The sequence below is a fragment of the Dreissena polymorpha genome, chromosome 9, assembly GCF_020536995.1.
Source record: "Dreissena polymorpha isolate Duluth1 chromosome 9, UMN_Dpol_1.0, whole genome shotgun sequence".
Lineage (NCBI taxonomy): Eukaryota > Metazoa > Mollusca > Bivalvia > Myida > Dreissenidae > Dreissena > Dreissena polymorpha.
In genome coordinates this window covers 101,602,636-101,627,823 of record NC_068363.1, presented here as the reverse complement: position 1 = coordinate 101,627,823, position 25,188 = coordinate 101,602,636, and the positions used below count along the sequence as shown (strand labels likewise).

The window sequence follows — 25,188 nt, the reverse complement described above, 5'->3', positions numbered from 1 at the left end:
TAGATGCACCTGGCGTTATCTTAGTAGCATTCTGGACCACTACATTTATCACAGCTTCTAAATCTGACCTCAAGGTTTCTCCAAACAAAGGTTACCATAAGGCAAACCTCTATGTTTATAAGTGTTGGGATTTTTGTTGAAGCCACACCATTCTCCTCAATGTTCATGGTCTCCAAACTCGTGGGGAATTATTTGTTTCGCAGCCGATGTAAATTTGACAACATCACCTTTGATTTGGGCTAACGCGTAGCTGAAACATGTTGTATGTGTTTAATGCCCATTACGGAAATAACTTTACGTTTCTTCTGTAAGAGATACAAACTGTTGCCAATATGCTTAACCGTGTTCTTTTGGTCACTCCATTTTTCTACAGGGTGTGTCAGATCTCTACGAACCCTGGCTAATGAAGTACAGTCATCATCCATTATTAGGACACCTACATCAACATCTTTCGATTCAATGTCTTAAACGAGCACTCCTGCAACATCGGGCTCATTTGCGTTTTAGTTTGCTGTCCAATTTATATTGCATTTATGCTCAGGAATACTGCTGCCCTTAGCTGTAGGGTAGTCACATTTCTTGCAACTTTTGGAGCGAATATCATATGCACAGATTTTGCCCTTCAAGTTTCCTATCATCGTTCCTAAACCCGATTTGTTGTCATAGCATCTCCCCTGAACCCCTTTTCTGCCATCCCACGTCATATTAGAATAGCACGTCGGCCTTTCGCAAGATCCCTTGAATTTTCATGTTCTAAATGGATTGAGGATCCAGGACAACCAGCTTCTTTAAAGAATATGAAGATTATAATAACATATATGTGGCAGTGGCTGGGAAAAAGGAGTATTATGGCTCAAAAACCACAATTTCATGTTGTTATTTATTTTATTTCCACTTTCAGAATTAAAATGAAAAAACAAAAAGGTTTTTATCAGTGTAAGTTTTCGAGTGCAAAATGACTCATATTTTGCAATTATCTATACAAAAACAATAATATTAGACAACCACTAGTAGATAATCAATATACATCAATATTTTCCTATTTCATTCCTAAGTGCATTTTATACTTAATTCGACATATACAACCATTTTATGTATGTTCTCTGATACCATTTTAAATATGATTTCCATGGTAACACAATTTGAAATTTGATTTTTTGCAATACAATTATCTTTCTGTCGTAATTTAATTTACCATATAAAATGCGTATGTTAATTGAATACATTTTTAATATTCATGTACTTTCTGAAACTATGATTAAATAATTGATAATAATACTACAGTATTTTTTTGTGAAGTCAGTAAATGCACAAACATGCCATGCGCATTAAGGTGTTTGACTTCACTTTTCAACAGATGCTTAATATGTGAACTATTGTCATTGCAAATTGAGTTTAACATGTCCCACATTTGTATACACACACAATAAACACAATGCCATATGAATATCAAAACATGTAATGTTGGTTGCCATGAATAATAATAATAAAAAAAGACCATATAACACAAGATTGGTCTTAGGCTGTTAAAAAATTATGTGATTGTCATAGTTTTTTTACCAATACAATACCTAAATTATAATGTTTATAATTATGAATATGAAAATGCATTTCAGATCTTATTGATTTACAGCATTTGTAGTCAAATTAACCAATTAAAATTCTAAATTAATTACAAAACAAACAATCTTCTCGAAATAAAAATATGTTGCACTATCGTTCAAAATAGTGTACACAGTTCATAAAATTGTATGCACGTTTGTGCATATTTACAAGAAAAAAACCTCTGTCAAAAATATAAATTCATTCTAAGAACAAATAAAAGTCTGAGAGTACATAACAAATTATTCATCATGAATTATACACATTGCTTGAACAATCTTTTTACAAACACATAACTGACGTTTAGTATAGTAACATAAGTGATCTGAAAGTTGTCCATTTACATAGTTATATAAATGAGGAAAAAGCAAATTTAATAAAATTATGAACATTATTATAAGTTATTATTATTATTATTTATTATCCCGACCTGAATATATTGCTCTTTTATTTATTTTATTTATTTGCTTTACCAGGCCTTTCACCATCAGGCAATAAGCGTGTCAAATTGTTCAACACATGTCACCTGCAAACTTCCAGTATGTTATCACAGTTCAGATGAACATTCCGCTCCTTAGATTGTGACCGGCAGTTGTAACTAAAGTACCACATTGATTCTGACACCTTTTATCAATAAGTTCAACTAAGTTTCCTCAAAATTATCAAGTTAAATGCAGGTAACAAATCCAGGATTTGTTGAATTGAACGCACCCTTATGGTGCTGAAAAAGTCCTTCCAATGTCACAAACCACCGCTAGTCAGAGAAATCAAACGTCTTGTACACAGTCGTGGGCAGTTGTGACCGCCCATATATACCTTTCCACGCAGCTTCCAAGTCCTGTAATAATTTCACAAAAAAATTATTTCCATGTGTATTACAACCCAGTCTACAAATACCCTAAACACCTTCAACACTCATTTGATGGTATCTTACAGTGAAAAGTAGAACCAAACAGCCTTGCAATATATCAGATATAGATATAGATAGAGATATTTAAAACAGTTCCACAAAAGAATTGTTATTCTTGACTTGTAGTAGACAAATATTTTAAAGAAATTGGTATAAAAAATCATTTTATATTTATTAATTACAAATTCCAAATACTTGCCACAGTGTACCCACTATTTGAGTCATAACTACCTGCAGAATTTTTACATCGATGTTAGTAAACGTGTTCTTACAAATGACAAAGTGCTGATCTTGAGCAAATTGTGTGTGTCCATCTATCATCATGCAACATTATTGCTGTACTCAATTTTCATATGCAATCCTGACAAAATATGAACATTGCAAAAAATAATATATTTTTCTGCATAAAGTCAATTCATTAAATTAAAACAATTGTTGAGTATAAGTTTACTCATAGTAACTGTTACTTTACCACCAATTACCGGTATATTATCAAATAATAATCATTGGTTGGCAAATAACAAAAACTAAGAATTTAGTTTTATATGGGGGCAGCAATACAACTTTCAATTGTCTGACTCTCACAAGTGGCATCCGGCCAGGAAACAGTGCATTCATCCAGGCTTATTTTTAAATTGTCTTGACAACATATTCTTTTTCATAAAATGGTATATTGAAAATTGTTATGAAGGGTACATGTACATGTCCTTCCTTGTCGAGGCAAGTAACAACTGATTGCATTTTTTTACGATTACATATTGGAAAAAAACTTGCCAAAAAACTTGCTTAGCAAAACTGTTTTTCAGAAATCAAAACTAAAAATGTTTGATTTGGTCTGTGTCATTGTTAATATACATCGCAAGGTTGACAAGTGTTGCTGTGTCTGATTTCACAACCAGATATAAATATTTATTGCTTTATGTAAATAAGATTAATTTCAATATGGTCAACATCTTCAGTGCAGGGTTTTAAGTACAGATGCCGACAGCAATATGCCTTTTCAAAGAATTCTTCAAGTTGTTTTTTTACTGATGACTTGAGAAGAACATTCAATGGAATACATATCAACATGTTAAAGGAAATATCAGGAAACATAATAATGACCAGACTATTCCGACTCATCGCTTTCATCACTTTTTTCAACATGTTCATTTCCATCCAAATATTAATGTATGGCTTTCATTTTATAATTATTGTTCAATTGTAACTTGTTAATGTTAGACAGAATTTTGACTATCAATAAATCAAATGGATTCAACCTCATGAATTACATCTGTAAAAAAATATTATCTTGAATACTTAGATAAGGAATTGTGGTTCATTGATTTTGTCGTGACAATTTTTTTTTGTTCACTTATTTACCAGTTTTAGGCTTTTGATGATGTGTAAACAAAGACATATGACCTTAAAGTGATATTATGGGCATCTAACAGTTTATAGGTGTCTATCGCAACCGTTGGTTAATTTTGGTGTTTTCACTTCATATACACTTATATTTATTAATACAGCATCAACATACTAAAACAATATCCCGGAAAGAGAAAAATAATGCATTTGAATATCAACCGTTCTTTCGTTTGACAACTGATCACGCATGTACAATGTGAACCTAAATTTAGTTTTAGTGCAGATTCGTTTATACGACACAAAGACTCAATTTTGTTTTACGCATCATTTCGGCTTACAAAACTGGGTGAGTCACGTAAAATATCGAATATAACATATATTTTTATAAGCAACTGGGAGCAAGATGAGTTGCAGATAATTGGTCAGTTACCACATTTTAACTTACTCCTTTGACCTGTTAATTCTTTTCAGCTCAATTCAACAGTGAAAAATGCCCATCACTTATATCACTTTACACGTCAGAATTTCTTTTCCGGGTTATTTATTATTCTAAGTTTTCTAATAAATTAAGACAATACAAAAACGTGAATACTGCTGCAAAATCCACACTTACCGTTCTTATAATGTATCCTTCCATTTATCACCCGTGAAGTGAACGTATTATTAACATTAAGCCATTTATTTCGTTAAAATACTTTTCAGTTGAGTACCGCGCCATTTTGCAAACCGACAAAATGTTTTGAGGGCCTTTGTCGATATCGCAGTCATAGTTTATAAATGTAATCAAATTTCTTTAGAAAGCAATTACGTGTGCAATTGTTGTCCTATAATTACTTATTAAAAGTAGTAAAAATGTTGTTTTCATTGGAATCGCAGCTTAAAAAAGCCTGTTATCGGCCCAAATCTAATTCACAATTTAAAATCACGTTTTTCTCAACAACGTCATTTGCGCATCAATACCCAAAGTTGCTGCGAACGTCACATATATTATAAGCCCAAAGAGTATGCTATATGAACAATTTGATTTTTTAAGTCCACATAAATACTTCTTTGCTTTTCTCAACATATCTGTAGATAATTTTCACATAAAAGCTTCAAATGAATCCTCAAATAAGACTTATTATGAAACCTTGCAGTTTTAAACCATCATTTTCAATTGAAGCATGTCTGAGGTAAACTCCTCTGATGTAGCATCTGTGCGTGAGAAAGTGTTACTAGCAGCGTTTGTACTGAAATAAAGATCAAAATGAAAGTGCCAAATTGTATTGTCTACACAGATTCTACGTATACTATGTGTCACATTTTTCATAGGAAATACCATATCAATTTCTTTTAGAATGAGGAACTATATTAACCCTCTATTTTTGTTTCAATTATATTCAATAAATTATTCATAAAGAAATTAAAAGTTATGTTAATTTTCTCTGTAGATTAAATTCAACTATGCTTACCAACAGGTCCTTCCTATTTCATTTTCCTCTTCTTTCTTTGCCTTAATACCGGATGCCCTTGCAACTTAAACTATGTGCTGACCAACCTATTGTTAACAAAATAAAAATTGTAGAATTGATTTAGTTGGACTGTGTGCATATTCATAGCCAATAAAATATGTAAATATGGAATATGTTATGTAATTATCCAATTTTTGAAACCCCAAAACACTGTAATAAACAATAATAAAGATATTATACACTTCCCTTACTCAAATCATTAAGTAAACCTCTGTGGAAGTATTAACATAATTTCCGAACATGTTTAAGATATACCTTTCTCTCATTCTTCAATGTTTTATGGTGGATTGTAGGGATCTCAATTGAACTCATGAAGTTGTTAATATGGGTGAATCCAATACCAGAATGCATCATCCCTGAAACAGTTCAGTTATCTTAAATTAATTTAATTTGACGCATTTACCATTATAAACTGCAAAAAAGGTGTTGCAAATATGTATGTATTGTCATTTATTTTAAACATAAATTAAGATACAGTCCACTCTCGTTATCTCGAAGTCGGCGGGAACAAGAAAAAAATATCGAGATAACGAGAGTTCGAGATATCCGATAAGGCGTTTTTAAAGAAAAAATGAAACGAAAATTTACCTTGTTTTTAACGTACATATACATGTACCTGCAAAGTGGTCTAACTAAACCCGTCAACGTGTGGCATAATACCCTCTACTACCCTATCTATTACCTGATATATACGCGTTTTACAAGGTACGATTAAATTTGCTATTTAAATGCTTAAAATGACGTTTTAAGTTTTACAGAATGGCATGAACACTTGCGATTATCATTTTTCAAAACGGTCGAGAAAACATCCGATAATGTTGCTATTTCAAGTTATGATGCAATTGACGTCCAATCAAGACGAGGGTTTTCCATCTGAATATGCGTGAATCACGTTCCGGAATACTGAACTGTGCATGTACATTTTGTAGGTTTGCAACTTTGTGACGGTTTATATACGCAAAAATATAACTCATAATGCATTTTGGAATGTTGTTTGTAAAAACAATTAGTATTTCGGCCTTTCGGCAGGCTGTGTATTAATTGCAGTTAAAGTGACAGGACAAACTCAAGAGTTAATGACTAACGACATTACACACGTGTGATCATGGATGCAATCAACGAATCAATTATCTACCGCACAGAATCGGGAGCAGCCGGGCGAAGCGGGACGGTGAAGTATCAAAGAAAAAATTTCTCACCTTTGCCGACACTGGGACTGTTATTCGCACTTCGAGATAAACCACAGTAAATATGTGTAATATCAGGACTCGGGACAAATTTTTATATCGAGATATCGAATTATTTGACATAACAAAAATCGTGATATGCGATGTTTATTTATATAGATACAGAAGGAAAAAAAGTTGGGACACTGAGCTTACTTCGAGATATCGAGAAAATCGAGATATCCGATGTCGAGATAACGAGAGTAGACTGTATCTTATAAAGCAAACCTCATTATATATGAGCTTACTAACACTTTTTACAGAATAAAACACCTACACTGATTGTTTGCCCAATAACAGAAGCATGTTTCAACAAAAACTAAACACATAAATAAAAAATACAGAATCAAAAAGGCAAATCAATGTTACAGCACTATACTACATGGTTATAAGCGCATAACGTCCATACACACAGGGCAAAGTGAGTTATATAGTTCAGGTAAGCAATACTTTGATATTTAGAGTGTGAGTGCAGATAAATGTAAATGGAGGTTATATGGTTAGTTGAAGTAGGCTGCTGAGGGTAAACCCACAGTTAACATTAAAATAAGAAACGCTCATTAGAATTAAGTGCATGCTGTTAGAATTTGAAAATGTGAGGGTGCTATTTCCTGGCAATCGCACTTAAGCGTGCACAATCATTTTTCCGATCTAGCATGTGTAAAAGATAATTATTACTAAATGTTTTTAATAAAAAAAACTGTTAATATAGTTAATACAAGTTAATACAATCAGATTCACAGTGAAAATAATTTAAATTTACAACAACTTCAAATAAATTCTGCTCTGTAATGTGATGAAAATTAAAAAGGACATAATGGGAGTCTGAGGAGGCAGGGTGTGACCTTAAGGCTGAGATGGGGCACTGCATTGTTTCATGCATACATGAAGTTCATTTGCTTAATATTGATATGATAAATCTAAGTTAGTTGATTAATTCACAAATAGTTGTACCTGTATGTTCACTGACCGCAAAATCTGAATTTGTTTTAGCTTTATTTTCATCATGTTCTGTTAAAATGCATGATTTATTGCTTTGCTTATATATCATGCATTCACTAATAATAATAATAGTAATACATACATTATTACCCAGAGAAATAACTAAATAATAACATATTTACACTTTCAAATGTATGGATATAAAATATAAAATGATCAAATAAAAAGTGTATTTATATTTAAGCGATATGAAATATATTGCAAAACAGAAATTATAAATTCAAACCATTATTCACCATGTTTTATAATTGATATGTCACCAGATTTAGTGTTGAAATTAATTTAACTAATTTGGCATTTATTTTCTAAACAATGTATACAATGCTTATATGCAATTTTTGTTACGATTCTTGAGACAGCTGTACACATAAAAAACAATTTAACTTACCAATTGCTGCTTTTGTATTGACTACAAATGCCTGTGGTCCTCTTTTGCAGCCATCATGTCGATTCCGTTTGCTAGTGTATATTTTATTATTTGTCCCCCAGTTCCAGCACATGACAGATAGAGCTGACCAAAACCCATATCAATCCTCACAAATTGTGTTAGTCAAGTTTAATGCGGGGTCACACTTGCAACATGTATTTAACTGCTCAACACTATAAGCAAACTCTTCGATTCTTTTCTCGACGGTACGGATGTTTCAGCAGAAGACTCAATTGTAACTGTCTCTGACACTAGTTTAATGTCTTCCCCGATGTTACTTATTGTATCCGAAAACAATCGTATCCGAAACTGCGTCATTATGCTGGACTTCGTCCGTTTTCGGTCTTCTATCTGTCAACCAGGTCTTCAGGCGATCGTATTACAAAACTCTTCGCTTAAAACGTAATTGCGCTACAAATTTGCCTTTCCTGCTTGGCATCATTAAAAGGTCACGCAAAAATAAATTCAAGAAAATGTACGCGGTTAAAGATCCGAAATCCGAATATGTATCAAGTACAAAACATATCGGGTTGTGATAACAGCTATGCGGTTTTGCTATACATATATCCTCGGTTTTATTAAACTGCCACAAAACCCCTTAACAGGTTAAATTATCGTAAGTCGTCTCGACGGGGACAACTCTAGCCATTTTTCCCAAGGATTGCTGGGACTAGATGTGTATGTGTATGAACAGATGGCTGTTAAGGCCGATCATTGCACGGAATGGTCTTGTACAAAGGGGACATGGGATGAGCTGAACGTCTCAAGGCTGGTTGGCAGCAGGGGCTGTTCAGGCTAGCTTTTTGTTATAGGCAGCAGTTGTTCTGTTCGCCTCACACGTATTGGCGCATTTGTAGAGAGACGAGCGTCGGTTGCACTATCCATTGCTGATTGTTATGTTTTGATGGCGAACGTTTTCATTGAGGCTTTGAGAGTGAAGACTTTCTTTTGGCCACTGGAAATGCTGCAGCTTGCCATAGACAAGTCATTTTGGCAGCCTCTTGTCTGGAACGGGCTACTTGCCCTGCAGAACGGTGAAGGTGCAGAGAAGACCTAAGCCAATGCCGCTGTGTATTGCGTTTTGTCCTGTCGCTTGATGCTGGGTATCGTCGTCGTGAGCATTGTTGTGTGAAAGTGGTTTAGTTTGCTAACATTACTTAATATACTTCCCATGTTTTGCATGCATAAGGCAGGGTAGAGCGCACCACTGCACCGTATATTTGCAACTTGGTCTGGGTGTTGATGCCTCTTTTGTTCCAAAACATTCTGGTATAGCCTTCAAAAGGTAGATGTTTAATTCGGCATCGATGATTATATTCTGTGAGAGTGTGCTACCAAGATAAGTGAAGTAGCCCATTGTGGTGAATGTCTGGTCATTGACATAAACGTTTGGCTCAATATAAACCCTTCCAGGCCCGGGCTGATGAATGATTTCATTCTCCTTTGTTCTGATATTAAGCCAAAGGTATATTCAGGTGCTGGACAACATGTTAACACAGTGTTGCATGTCTGCTTTTGAAACAGCGTTAAAGGAATATTCATCTGCAAACGGCAGATCTCTAATAATGTATGTCTTAACCTTGTTTTTTGCCTAAAGTTTGCGAAAGCAGAACATTTTGCATTATGTGCGGTATATCAGGTTGACATTAACAGTGTTGCCTCTGAAGGCGCCTGTGAGCAGGGCGAAAAAATAAAGCTTAACAGTTTCGGGGCCAGGACGCAGCTCTGCTTGACCTCAGACGAATCATCCCTGCTCTGTTGTATGGAAAATCCTTACCAGGATTTTGTTTAATCGCCTCATATTTCAACTTGACAAAGGTGTCCTGAAAGTCGGTGTTGGTTCCGAAAGGAACGAGGAACAAATGGCATTGTAATCACTGCCAAACAGCTCAAAGAGAAGTGGCAGGAACAAAACACTGGTCTGTCTTCAACTTTTGTCGCACTGACCAATGCGTTGGACACTGTCAGATTAGAGAGTCTTTGGAATATCATGGCAGAGTAGCAAAGAAACCAATCGCCCTGGTAAAACAAGTCCTCAAGGAAATGCAGTCCAGAGTACAGGACAGCGTAGAACCATCTGAACCATTCCACTTAACGTACATACACCACCATGCAAACAACAGTTTCATTCATTATAATATTATGGTTTTCTAATTTAAACACCATTGTATGATAAGATTAAAAGCTGCACGGTGTACTTATTTATGTACAATTATGGTCTAAGATGAAAATTAGAAGTTAACAAGACTTTGATAAAAATATTATTAACAAAGTAACAACTTTTGTAGAGGTTATAGAGACTTCGTAAGAACACACTATATGTCTAAGGTGTTTATGTGCGCGTTGCGTTAAAACTAAAAAAAAGAAACAATATATCCAAAAATGTAAGGCATGTGTTGTTAGGTCAAAATTTTGAAAGTAAGAGGCTTTTTTAAAATAAAACATACCAATTCTAATAATTCGTCTAGAAAAAGAAGAAACACATTTTCTTGCCAGATATACAATACTGCTTACGCCTAATCTTCGACTTCCATTTCGTTACACAAGATGAGGCAAACACTATGCGATATTTTACAATAAAGACAATACACCTAATCTTAATGTGGTTTAGTATAATTCATTTATAAGAACTCATTCCACCATTTGAAAACTTTTATATATTAATAGATCGCAAAAGCGTCTAAAGGTCATAGACTATTAAGACTTTTAATTAACAACAAAAGTTAAATATTAAGTTATATAGGAATAAACATGCTGGTAGAGAAAACTTATTAAAAAAAAACGTTGTTCAGTGCTTTTCAAACTACAAGATATGTTTATGCATCGATGCTTGGAAGGGATTACTGTTCACATAGAAAAATATTGTTATATGTTATATGCATTTACACTTCAACTACAACTGTTATATGTTAATGTTGTAATTTAACAAGCAAAACCACCCATAGATCATGAACACCATCAATGTTCAAAACCTCTTATTAAAATACATATTTTGTTTACATTTGTTATTTAAGCCGTACGCTGGCAAAATAAATCCATTTTTGCATTTACAAAGTCAGATCAATGCCAGAAAAAAGATGAAACAGTTCCATTTACCGAAGCTTATGATATTGCATTTTTAAACACATTTTACTGAAATGTATCAGATTAATCATCTTCATTTTTTTACAGAACCTCTTCTAGATAACTTCATAGTTGTTTCTGAAATGCCCCCAAATGAAAGAATATTTCAAATCAGTCTTGACAATATAAATGCAAGCGCTTTGGATTTGAATTCTACCTTTGTTCCTCGTATGGCATACGATGCAGTAGAGAAAAGGATAATATGGACAGATGAAGAGGGTCTTTGGTACAAGCAAATATCACCTGTACGATCAAAAGTGCAGATTGGTATGTACCAAATTGGTATTATTTAAAAAAATAATATAGTATATAACAAGTAATGGTATATATACTTTGTAGCTGACCTGTGAACAAAGCGCGTTCATGGTCATCCGCTCCCCAGTATTGACCGTCTCGCTTAAAACAGCTTCTTCTGATGTCAACTGTATTTAAACCTGTCTAGACAGAACTGTTTTATGTTTGCCAATAATGTAATGAATCCATTTAAAAGAAATACAAAACTTGCAACAACCAAAATCATTAAAGTTGGAAACGACGTCAGCGCCGGATTATTCAAAATCGCGTTCCCAGCCAAAAATATGTTAAAACTAAATATCCGATTTATAACGTTTCACCAAAAGATATCAGATTCAAAAGACGTACAAGTTGATTAATTTATGTATAGTTAAATCACTATAACAATTTACGTTTCTGAATAATACGCGACACAACGTAAACATGTATTGTAAAATACCATTATATCGTTATGTCGGAAGTACGGTAGAAGAAACTGAATCAAAATATCGAGGTGCGCATGTGTTTGTAAATGTTCAATCAGTTCAGCAGCAATAGTTTTAATGTTAAGCGCCACACATGTGCAATATCGAATCGCCTTGATGTGCTTAAAGATGCCAAAAAGTTACAAAACAAAATGCCGGATCCCGAACACGACATGTTCAATCAAAAGCTGCATAGGGTAAGAGATCGAGAGGTTGTTTTAGGCCTAAAGTTCCCGGGTTCAAATCCCGCAGTAGCCTATATTTTTGTTCAGCATTGTTTTACTTGTTGTTGCAAATACTATTGCCTATTCGAAATAGTTTGGTATTTTAAACACGTATATTGTATGAAATTGAAAGTTAAGATAAGCTGTCCAAGTAAAAACATAGATTTAATTACGTATTCAAATCTCAGCTTCAGCATTCTTAATACATATTCATTTGTTGCGAACTTGAAAGGGCGTACGTGTAAGCTTGCCTTTTCAATATTTGCGATACAATTCAAATGTTTTGGTATGTTTGTCGTTAAATGACCAAAACAGTGTGTTTGTGCAAAGTTTGTATCTCTGTTTGTGTTCTTAAACACAACTATTTTAACATATAAGTACTGTTATACAACATTTGGATATGCCGTTCTTTTGTCCGCATATTTCCTAGTTCTATGATATTCTGTCCTATGTTAATTAAAAGTTTAGGAAGAATTTACCGAACTATAAAGGATTGTATTACATTCCTAATTGTCTAGGATCTTCTTTCCGATTTGGTATTTGAAAACTACGGAAAATTGACGAAGGAACAAAAATACTTGTTTACACTTGTTCGTATTTTTAATGTCATTTAATGGATTAATTCACAACACTATATTATTTGGATTGTTCAAAATAGATATTACAGCAGGAAACAAAACGCTCAAAACTTTGAGTGTTGGTACGAATCTGGGACAATAAGGAGTAAAACGACACAAAAAGGGATTCATGGGTTAAACAAATAACACAAATAAAATTGATCTTCAAACTGAAACACCGACATTGACTTTGTGAGCTGTTTATCTTCTCTTCGTGAATCATCGTCTGGTCTTTGTTATGGTTTTTTAAAGTTATATAAGAAATAATCTATTCAAGACTTTCAAAGCGATTTTTATAAAAAAAACATGCATAATGGTGACAATGGCCTCTGCTCAGGCGGATTGACGTTTTACGAGACCGCTTACTAACATACTAGTTTGTGTTATTAAAAGAAAGGGTTCTCGGTGAAGAAAAAACAACAACTAATTAACAAACTTTGAATATGTACGTGAACACCAAGATAAGAAGTTTCGCGGTGACCAATTTTAACATGATAATAACACTTATTCATATGATTCCTTGTAGTACGTTAGTAAACTTTCAAATCAACAGTTTAGTGTTGACCATCAATAGTCTCCGCACATGTTTTTCTCTTCCAATGAATATGTTATTACAAATAAATATAACATGTTAATTTAAATGGTTACGAAATTGAACAACATTATTATGTTACAAATATATATTTCCAAAATGCTTTTATGTTTAAGGTTACAATACAGATGATAGAGCTATAAGTCATTTTGACATGGATTATAGTACGGGCAACATTTACTTAATCTACGTTCATTTCAAAGAGCCGGAAAGTATTGGACTTATATCCCCAGATGGGCTCAATAGAACATTGACACATTTCACGGATTACGTTGTGGATATTGCTTTAGATCCTCCTTCGGGGTATGTTTTGTACAAAACTTTATTGATTACGTGTTGCTCTCATTAGTATCACTTGAAGTATTCAGCTGCGTAGGTGGATAATACGTTGTGTTTATGTCTGAATTTGATTATGTTGCAGTACAATATTCCCAATATTATTGAACGTATTGATTTGATAAATATTCATAATTAAACTTCAAATATATGCATTATGTTTAGCCTTATTCACAACAATGGATTTTAAAACTATTCAGGTTCATTTTTTGGATTGAAGGCTATAAACATATAAAACGTATGAACATGGATGGCACGACTCAAATCACATTAGTAAGCATGGATCTGGGGTCTCCGTTTGGACTAACCATAGATAAAAGGAGTGAGTGCAAATCATGTCTGAGTTGTATTGCAATATACAACACATTCATGAAAATATTATTCAATTTAATTAATACAACATTTACATCTACACATGTTTGTGAAGATGTGAATAGTTTATAGCGCGATGTTAGTTCTTTTTTTTATTTTTTGTCTTAATAACGGAATATTACGTGTTTATATGCAATACCTATTTTTAACAAATAACCTTTTTGTTTACTATAATAATGTCCTTATTGTATTTAGAAATCATAAAAAAACTATAACAATTTATCAAAGGCAGGTTTGTAGAAAATTATATCAGCACACAGCAGCGCGTCCTTCAGTAAAGTTTTTCATATGTGGTTTATACATGTTGGTGCATCCCACTTTGCATGGACGTTTATTGGCGGTTATTTACTTTAAGGGCATTTTTTTTAAATATAGTAATGTGGGACAAAGTAGTATGTAAACAGTAAACTATTGTTTATTCGTTGAAGAATTTGTAATGAATGAAAACAGCTAAAAAACTATGAAATTGTAAACGTTGATTAAAGTTCTTTTCCTTTTTAGTATATACTAATGCAAAAAACATCACATTGGTAATTCGTTTTTCAGACAAAACAATATATGTAAGGAGTTCCACGGGAAACATTCACCGGTGTGGATATGAGCCCAATACGTGTGCTATGTTCTACAATGCTGAATATGTAGGAGATCTGATAGTTGTTGGCGATTATCTTTATTATTCAGGAAAGGGTGGTCAATTGTATGTATTTGTGTTATTTACCAAATATAACCCATGTATAATTTCCATTTTATATTACTAGTTCACACACTGTTAGTTTATACCACAAATCTTCTGTAAGAGGTAAGCTATGGTGCCATAGTACTATTTTGACAGCCACAGAAGCTTCGCGAAATATTCAAGTCCAATACGTATTAAGTTCGCGAAATGAATTTCTCAATTTTTACTACTTGTTTATTGCGATATTTATCCGACATATTATGTACAAGTTTGCGAAATATTATATGTTAAATAGTGTATTATTACACTAAATTGCTAAACGTGACGTCAGAGACGCAAGTTGCATGTTGTTGGTTCTAGTTCTCCGAATAATCGAATAAATTTATTATCAAAATAATCTGCTTTCGTTAATTATAAAACGTTGTCATGCCTGCTACCATTTTTGTCCAAGTTCAAAGGTTATATTCATTATAATAATATACTTTGCGAATGATTTTTGTTCTATTACATCATAATAACGATACAAAACTACTAGAGTTGCCAAATTTCAAAATGAACAAAAATAATCCGTGTTTTTTTTTCGAGAACATGCACGATTGTCTCGAACCATGCTATTTCTTTAGGAAGTATACGGACTATTCGACATAACGCTACTTTACAGCTCAGTACAACGAATAGTGGTGCTTCGATTTCAACTTCAAGTAGACGACCATAAAAGGTCACACCTAACGTTATATGCGAAATTCGTGGATGGATCTCCAAAAGCAATCCATCGACCCAGATAAAAATGGCATTGGACACAGGAATGTCCAAGGGAACAGTATACTACATCCTCAGGAATGTTTTGAATGCAAAGCTACGAAAAAAGTGCAAGGTTCATCAGCTCAACATGGAACAGATTCAGAAGCGCAGGGCCAGGTCTTGGAAGCTATATCTAAAGCTTAAATGTGGCAAGTGGAGATATCTTTTACATCTGACAAGCCGATGTTTTATCTTGGTGGAAGTTATGGAAGGAGAAGAGTATGTTATGTCAGAATGGGAGAAAACATTTGCGATAAACTGAAGTTTGTAAAACGTGATGTGTTTGCTTGTGGCTTCATGGCGAAGACTACTGTATCGTCCAGAGGTAAATCAGAGATCAGACTTATTCCAAATGGGAGCAAGGTAAACTCAGAATACTATATCAATACAGTTCTGCAACCATTTATACGAAAGGATGTCCCGAGACTCTTTCTGCAGGGTAAACACGCCATGACGTTCCATCAGGACAGTGCATCTAGCCACACTGCCAAACACACAGTGGACTTAAAGATCAAAAGATTACGTCCAACTTAATACTTGATGCCAAAGTCCCCAGATGCGGCCCCAATGGATTTTGGTATATGGGGGATACTAAAACGACGCTTACAGAGACGTCAACTTACTTTCTGGTCTCAAAAGAGCTTTGAAGGACGAATGGCGCAAAATGGAACAAACAAGTATCATCAAGACTTTGAAATCCTGGCCAAAGCGTTGCAGGATGATTTACAATTGCTATGGATCTCATATTGCTCATTTGCTGCGCTAAAATGTATTTATATTGTAAATTATTCATGTTATTATCCAACGTATGCGTTGATAGGTTTATAGTATGGCAGTTTTATGCCACCATCGAAAGATACAACTATAGCAATAAAAAGAGAATATTGCTAATTTAATTTTTATATTCCGTAAAGTTCACATGCACCGACAATGGTCTACTTTTAAAAGCAATATGCATACGTTTGGAGTTGTTCCCCCATTTAATTATCATAATAATACTGTGTTTTTATTTAGCTATCTAACCAAGCTGCATAAAAATAACAAATTGGACATTTCGCATATTGCTGCAAATCCAGATCGAATTGAATATTATCTTCTTGGAGAAGTCATTTCAAATGACAGTAAGTGAATTTTATATGTCAATAAAGCAATCGTCAAAAGGCGGACGTGTATTTTATAACATGCATTACCTAATGACATATTGTTTTAACACTAGTATGGTCTGAATTAACTTGGGCTTAAACCATGTAATGTTAAAGTATAATCCCTGTCTTTAAATGACACGCATTCGCCTATACAATAATATACATACATATTTTAATGTTTAATTGTACTCGATTTAAGACTAAAGCATGTAAGACGTGCTTGCCGTCTGGAATCAGTGCGCAATTTACATATCAGGTCCGACGACCAAGTGCAGTAGTAACAATGGGCGGGGACAATGCAGCACATTCTGTCACCCAACACCAAATGGTTATACTTGCGGGTGTCAAGATGGGGATCAGTTGATGACAGACAACAAAACCTGCAAACTTGGTAATATGATACAATAAACATACCAGTAATACTAATCAATCGATGGGATAACAGCGCGCTATATAAATTTTAATATAGATTATGTGACATACAGTAACCAGCCAATTAAGGTTCCGAAATGTCTCCTTAGTGGTGATCGAAAATTATTGGTTCTCATAACCAGGAAATATTAAAACTTGGTTCCAACGTCATCTTGTTATAATGAAGTGCACAATATTATGCTTATCAGTTTCATTCAATTGTACTCATCAAGTTGCAAATCTGATGCTCGAGTAGTTAAATTATAACTACATTGAAATATCATATATTGTATGTGATTTTATTTGAATTGTGATGATATGATGTAAAAGTTAATTAACACAACACTTCATTAAAAAAAAATGTAAATGAATCGTCCGCAAAAATCAGGTTTCGTTTAAGTAAATAATAACTGTAATAAATAAAGAATCAAAACAATTAAAGCTTGGTGAGGACTCCGACAGAAAATATATATTACAATTTGATAAATTATCAAAATACCATAAGAACAATTATAGCCTCTTGTCTCTGCGCTGCAATCCTCCTCAGCCTTAAATGAATAACATGGTATAAATTTCAAATTCACAATCTTTTTTTTCTTTTAATAATATAACAACAACATATGCTCCAAATAATTGTTCATATTCTTGTTGCTTTATCTCAATAAATATTACTTACGTAAGTTTTATTTATGGCAAATCAACCATTGCAAAATGTGTGGCTTCGTCTCAGGCCCTAGACCTACGGATGATACTACTGCAGAATCGGGTGAATACACAATTAATGCAGCCTCATCCACGTCAAAAGCATATCCTGCTTTCAAAAGAGAGGTCACAGACACTGGTTCATCATCGAAGTTGCTTTACATAGGGGTCAGTGTGGGCTCCGTTATTGTGATTCTTGTGGCAGCTATTACTATTGTCATAATTCGCAAGAGGTTAGTATGTTTGTATAAATTTGATCATGTTTATACAACTTATAATTATTGTTTCAATATAGGTCTATGCATTTATGCGCGTGTTCATATTTTTAACCAAACAAAACGCCATCAAATGCCTTTTGAACACTATATACGGGCAGACATTTGAAAAAATGTTCATAACAGATTGATGACAATATGGGAGGATTACTTTTTGTTAAAGTCCCTATACAGATGGTAATTGTCATAACTAAAAAAATTAATTAAAACTGACATTTATATGGCTGATAAGATTGTATTTTTGAAGTTAAGGCGTTATTTATCCCCTTCAAGGATAAACTGTTTGATTTTATGGACACCTTTAAATGTAAACACTCCTGTCAAATTCAAACTGTGAGCTTTTTATGCCCCCGGTAGGGTAGCATATAGCTGTTGAACTATCCGTCAGTCCGTCTGTCTGTCTGTCAGTCTGTACGTCCGTCCGAAAACTTTAACATTGGCAATAACTTTTGCAATATTAAAGATAGCAACTTGATATTTGGCGTGCACGTGTATCTCATGAGGCTGCACATTTTGAACGGCGAATTCAAGTTCAAGGTCATCCTTCAAAGATCAAAGGTCAAAAACGGGGTCGCATTACGGGGCATTGTGTTTCTGACAAACACATCTCTTGTTTAAATGCTTATTTTGCTCCTAATTTTTTCATGAAAAGATCCACTTCGTATTCTCATACGATTGAAACATTATGTTGACGTATTTTGTAAAGACTTTTTATTTGTATAAATGTCATTTATTCCATATTCAATGATGAACAATTAACTCGAACATTTCCTGCCCACTTATAAGTCTTTTTGTATATTCAAATATATTATAATAATGTCAATGTGTTTTCCCGAAGTTTTGACATTTATCAATTTAATCGTACCTTTAAAGACAACGCCCAAAATTTAAACATTGTTTTAACAAAAAGCAAGATTTTTCAATGTAAATATCATGCTTGAGATTTATATTTTCTGTTTTTGAAAACAAGGACAAATAATATAAACACTAAAATGAAAATAACACATATTTTAAGAACGTTTTAGGGGTATGTTTGGTTTCAGGTTTTGATTTTTTTTTTTTAAATGATATAGAGAATACTAGGTTAGCGTTGAATACAGAGAAGTTTATGTTGCGAGGCTTAGAACGCCGGAAGCGCGAGCCTTGGCGAGCGCTTTCGGTGTTCGAGCCGAGCAACATAAACTTCTCTGTATTCAACGCTAATCCTAGTATTCTATTGATCCCATTTGATTTTTTCAACGTGACATTTAACATAAATAGATCTAATAACCTTAACAATAATTCTAATTCAGTCATAAAAGCGCTTAAAATCTAACAAATGTAACCATGCGTAGTGATATACATGTATTTGTTCTGGTACGCAAAATAGTCTTTAAAAAATTCACACACAAACTGTAAAACAAGTAAAAATATCACCATATGCCTACATTCAATTTAACGCAGTATGCGAATTTTAACACATTACGACCGCGAAAAGAAGATTTTACTTTACTATAATTTATTTTATTTTCGAAAGAAAATGATCAAAATCCAATATGGCGGCGATTGCTCCTGACAAAATGCTGTCGATGTCAACATACATGTACACCATCGACGACCTAGTTCTGGCTACCATAACTTTAAATGTCGCTTTTTATGATTTTTGACTGGCGCGACTGTGTACAGGTCTGTCAATACTAAATAAACTGTACGCTGAAGTTTCTTTAGCTATCTAAGACCTTGACAATTTTGACCAGTAAACAGACAATTGCAGCGACTGACACTTTATTTGACAAAATATACAGGGCAATACGTTTTCCGACTTCGGACGATGAATTTAAGGACGCGCAGAACGTGTTTTTTATATAATGTTATGGGTATGCCGTGTGTGATCCGATGCATCAATGGCGCCCATGTTAAAATCATTTCCCCGAGAACAGGGAACGACAAAAGTACAAACAAAAATCAAAACACGTAAGAACTAGTATCTTACCTTTAGTTATCCTTTAATATCCATCTAATAATCCATTTAACTCAATAATTGACGATTTTGCATCTAGGGTAATTAATAATTATTTTAGCATAGTTAAATAAAGACCCTTATGCCATTCTATCACTTTATTCAAATGAGTTTATGAACGCGATAAACTTTCTTCTTCGTCACACGCTACGTCATTTACTCTACATTTCTGCTGTTCAAATGAACCGGAGCAGTTTATCTAATAATAGCCGTTGGTAAACTCGGTTGCATTTGCAGATTTCTGCATACAAACATAATTATGTTTAAACTTGCACAATGTTTTATTTATCTATGGTATATACACTTATTGTACGAGAAAATAATTTAATATATAAATACACAAAGAATGGAAAACATTCCAGTACACAACAGATAAATGAGTAGAAAATACCCGTGTAAAAAATGGGACGTTCCCAATTCCAGTGTGGTGCTATTTTTACCATCTTATACTTTACACAGTTCTATGCCTAACGTGAATTAAATAGGAAAGCAAACATAGCAGATTATTCATGAACTGTGCGATATGTGTATGGCTTGTTGTACATTCTTAATATTTAAGTTAAATGTCAAAAGTATATGCTTTGGTTATAAACAATGCACATTACACTAAATAATGTCGTATAATTTTGAAGCTCAAGTTTTGTCGACTTTGTTTCTTATGAAAAATCATTCAGTGGTAAAGTAAATATAAATAAAAAAAATAACAAAACAAAAATCGTGTAATTTTATATTTTATTTCAACATTTCTTTTGGTGAATATGTCATATATATTTTTTTCTGCAAAATATGCACATTTTCTTTTAATGGGTGACCTTAAAATTCGATCAATGAACCAAACAATATCGACCTAATTTTAGCGCATATCGCATGACGTCATTTAAAAAGTAGTCCGTGCACGCGACAGGTATATTCCACAGTGTTGAATACAAGCAAGTATATTCCACAACGTGTTATACCGTCAATGTCGCGGTGAAAATGGGATAAAAAGTATGTGTCTCATGAAAGCTTGTGTGTGATTAAGAAGGCTAAGATGCTATATAATTATCGTGAGCCTTTCCGCTGAAATGTCTACTAATAAAATATGGTTGTATATTTAATAATGTATACACTAGTTAAGGCGTCCGTCATTGATTTCAGTACTAAAGAATGCATCGGCACAATTTACTTTTGTTTCAAGCATTGCTTGAATTAAAAAAAGATCACTTCCGGCTTGTATTTATGCAAACAAAATTATTAATCGCATTTAGAATTTGAAGGGGCATATCGATTGTGTGTCCACCCATATATATATATATATATATATATATATATACAGTCATAACATACATTTTTGATCATCCAATCAGCTTTCGTCATTCGTCGCAGCTGAACGTGCAATATTACTTTCTTCACTTAAAATCAGTAATTATATGATTATATTCTTATGAGAGCTAGAGATCATCCACGTACTTGCCCAAATATATCTTAGGTGTTAATAGTAAGGTTATTTTTTAACAGCATTGTGTACATTCGGACTCGTGCACAACTCGCGTATTAGGGCATTTTGAACATGATATATTTGTACTCGCACACATATATAAACGAATTGACCAAGCTCTGTTAAAGTACATACTAGTTGGAAACTATGCATATTTTCTTTTTAAACAAATAAATACATATTCATACACAAAAAAGTCAATTAAATATGTAAAAATCTAAACCGTTTGTTCACTTAAAAGCAATTCGAACTTACGCCTACAAAAAAGCATAGTTCAATAAAACTTTTACTAAACTTATTTTCGTTAATGAAAGGACGCATGCGAATAAAGTTACTTAAATACCTTTCATTTGGCATAACGATTTTACTTCTACGACTGATTTTTCCTAATCCGCTGCAACTGACCCGCGAAAAAATATTGTAATATGTTTAAAATAGTTTCTACATTTTAATTAGCGTTTATATACCACGAGATATTTGTACCAATAAAATATTTAATACAAATTTTCAGGAATAATAAGATAATGTTTGCTTTTAAAACACCCGATTGACCTTCTATATGCCAATTGAACGCATCGACCAAAATTTATGTAAATTAAGTGTTTTTTGTTATCATTTTGAACATAAAACCATGTGTATTCAAAGATGACATCTTCAATAAAACGTATTTTAACTGTATACGCTTATATACACCATATTTAATACATGGGATGTACTATCTGTTAAGCCATGATTATGACATTAGAGAACCTTTTAGAGTACCAAAATATGATTTTACATCAATTATTAAACAAATGAGCCTTGTTAAGTTGCCAATTTTCAAATAAATTCATATACAACTAACTTAGGTGAGCTTAAAAATATCGTCTCGGGCCTGATAAAAACCATCTCATTTACATTATATTTCTCAAAGTATGGTTTACGATCAACGTCTCTACCTGTAGGAGCAGAGCTAACGTGCAGCTACATTTTGGAGCGCGATATTTTCGGAGGAAGCCAACCGATGACCCTTCAGACGTTATCAATACAAGAACACAAAACATCGTAGACTCAAACATCAACCCAGCCATGTTAGATGCCATTCCTGATCTGAATCGCGATATGGATGTCACTTCGGTAAGCGCAAATACCTAAACAACGTTGTGGTTTTAAACGATCGGCGAAAACGATACAGGTATTGACAATTGATGGTGTTGATCTACAATCATAATATAGGCAATTTAAATAAGAATAACCCAATAACAAACAATACATTTCATGGCTAACATAATATGTTTACAGGTGCTTGTTAACCCTTACCTTGAGCTGGAAGACGGGAATACGTATGACTGCATATCTGAGGGCGGTCTGCAACTCAATAGGGCACTTCCGCCTCTTCCAGACGACACTGGAGGACCACTCAGGGGTAGTGTAGATGGTGGGTATATAACAGCGGTGAACACATAAATTTCCAGCAGTGCATCAATGAAATGGTAAACAAATTACAGCCATTTAAATGTTAAACACATGAGCACAAATTACAATTAAATACTTTAATAATGTATCATTACGATATATCTCACAAATGTATATCCACACGCTTATGCATATTATATATTTTAGTGATTTGATTTCTTTTTTAAATTATGTTTATTAAGGTATTTTAGAGAATAACTGTATATGTACACAATACTGTTCAAATGTTTAAAATACTTACTGATAACTAAACTTATTTATTATTTACCAACGAATATTTATATTATTTTCTAAACTATGCATTACCTGTTGCAGTAAGTGGTACTGATCTTAACTTCTATTATCGATAAACGCACTAAATTAAAGTTTACTTTTTTCATTTTTTGTGAAGGAATGCATTTAGTTTGAACGTGTTATTATAACTCTTTCCTCTTTTCCCGTGTATACTATAATACTTGTTTTAAATTCTCATTTGACTTTAAATATAATGTGACCTCATTTACTATTTACTACTTATTTTCAGCCATTCAGATTTAACACTTGCTCGTTTGAAAAACCTTATGTTTCTCTTGTCGTTGTTTAGATTTTCATATATATATGTGCGATTAAATGAAGCTTACGTGTACATGAGGGTTTTTTATAGTGATATTATTACATAACAAATGCCGACGTGCGATTCAACTAAATGTGTTTATATTTGCTTAAAATATATAATAAGTATTATTTGTTTTGCAATGGTGTTTGAATGAAACAAAAAAAGTTCTAATAACATTCTGAATATTTTATAATGCGTTATCAATGTGTTATCAATGTTACGATCATTGAACTTGTTTGCATTTCATTTATTATGATTTTTCTCTTTTTTGTTTACAAAAATGTATTGCCTAAGTTTGTTTGTCTGAGATGTTTACATGATGTATTCATTTGCATTTATAAATTTAATATAAAGTTGATATTTTCTTGAATTAAGGGATACGCATTGCTAAGAAGTATCATGGTTCATTTAGACTTAAAATTGTTGCTGGGGTATATAAATAATATAAAAGTGTAATGTTTATTTTTACTCAACGAGATATAACAATTTGTATTACAGATATATGTGATCGTTGTATCGATTTTTATATTACGGTAATATTTTAAATTATTCAACGTCTACACTATTGCCTATAATTAAAGTCATATTTGCAAGTTTACTGTAATGAAATAACCTTTTTTACGTTTGTTTCAGCGATTTCATGACTGCTATATTTAATTGAGCATCTTTTTTCGACAAGTATTTTGCTTTGCTAACATTTAAGTAAATGAACACCAATGCGGTTGAGTTATTTAACGGTTAAAGCACTCTTTTTTGCAAAGTTTGCTTTCATCCAACTAAATATTTTGATTCATGATTTTATAGAGCTTATTAAGATTTTAACTTTGATTTTCTTCACGTTTAGTGTTTGAAATTTTGCAATCCTGGCATATGTATAAACACCATTAAGAATTCATTTTTGATGGATACAAATTTTAGTTTGTTGAACTGCGATGTTTATGTTTGCATAAGTACGGTTTATTTTATTGCACATAGAGCAATATATGCTAGAGAAAGAATAAGTTGTTTTTAATGTTGGTGTTATGAATAATGTATTCGTCTTGAATTATTAGATACTACTGAACGTATTGCACACTATGCACAGTAAACATATATGTATATATATACTGCAACATGATATTTTTACAAGAAATAGGCCCATTCATATCGACACCCTACTTGAAATATAACACATATATTGTTTATTTGGTAGAGATTATTACAAGTATTATGATATCGTGAACACCATGGAACTGGGATAAGGTAATGACAGTTGAGGACGGAGTGAAACAAAACGTTGGTTCGATTAGGGTCACCGACCAATAGATCTTGACATAAAGTAGAATTATTATCTGCAATATAGTTTGTAGTAGATTTGCATTAAAAGCACCGAACCCTAAGATGGCCAATAGCGGCAATTGGTATGTGCCTAGGTTCTTCTTGCTAAATCTTCTTCCTAGATAACTGTTGACATGTTCCCTAGCATTTGATTAAAACTACTTCGATTTTTAGGAGGTGATGAAGAAGAAGAGAACGGAGATTACTGTATCGGAAGAATCGGACACTGCCAAGAAGAATGCAATGATGGCAAAGCGTGATATCTTTTGATACATTATAGAAAACTGT

General features: G+C 33.1%; 1 protein-coding gene across 1 annotated transcript; it reads left to right on the top strand.

The window, feature by feature from the left end:
• The first annotated feature begins 8,929 nt into the window (after window positions 1-8,929).
• Window positions 8,930-22,999, top strand: LOC127846322 (low-density lipoprotein receptor-related protein 1B-like). Its single transcript, XM_052377488.1, has 9 exons — window positions 8,930-9,065; window positions 11,197-11,415; window positions 13,456-13,642; window positions 13,876-13,997; window positions 14,594-14,748; window positions 16,907-17,060; window positions 17,811-18,015; window positions 22,478-22,649; window positions 22,815-22,999. Exons 1-9 carry the CDS (start codon window positions 8,930-8,932, stop codon window positions 22,977-22,979), a joined length of 1,515 nt encoding a protein of 504 aa, XP_052233448.1. The 3' UTR covers window positions 22,980-22,999.
• Window positions 23,000-25,188: the final 2,189 nt, after the last annotated feature.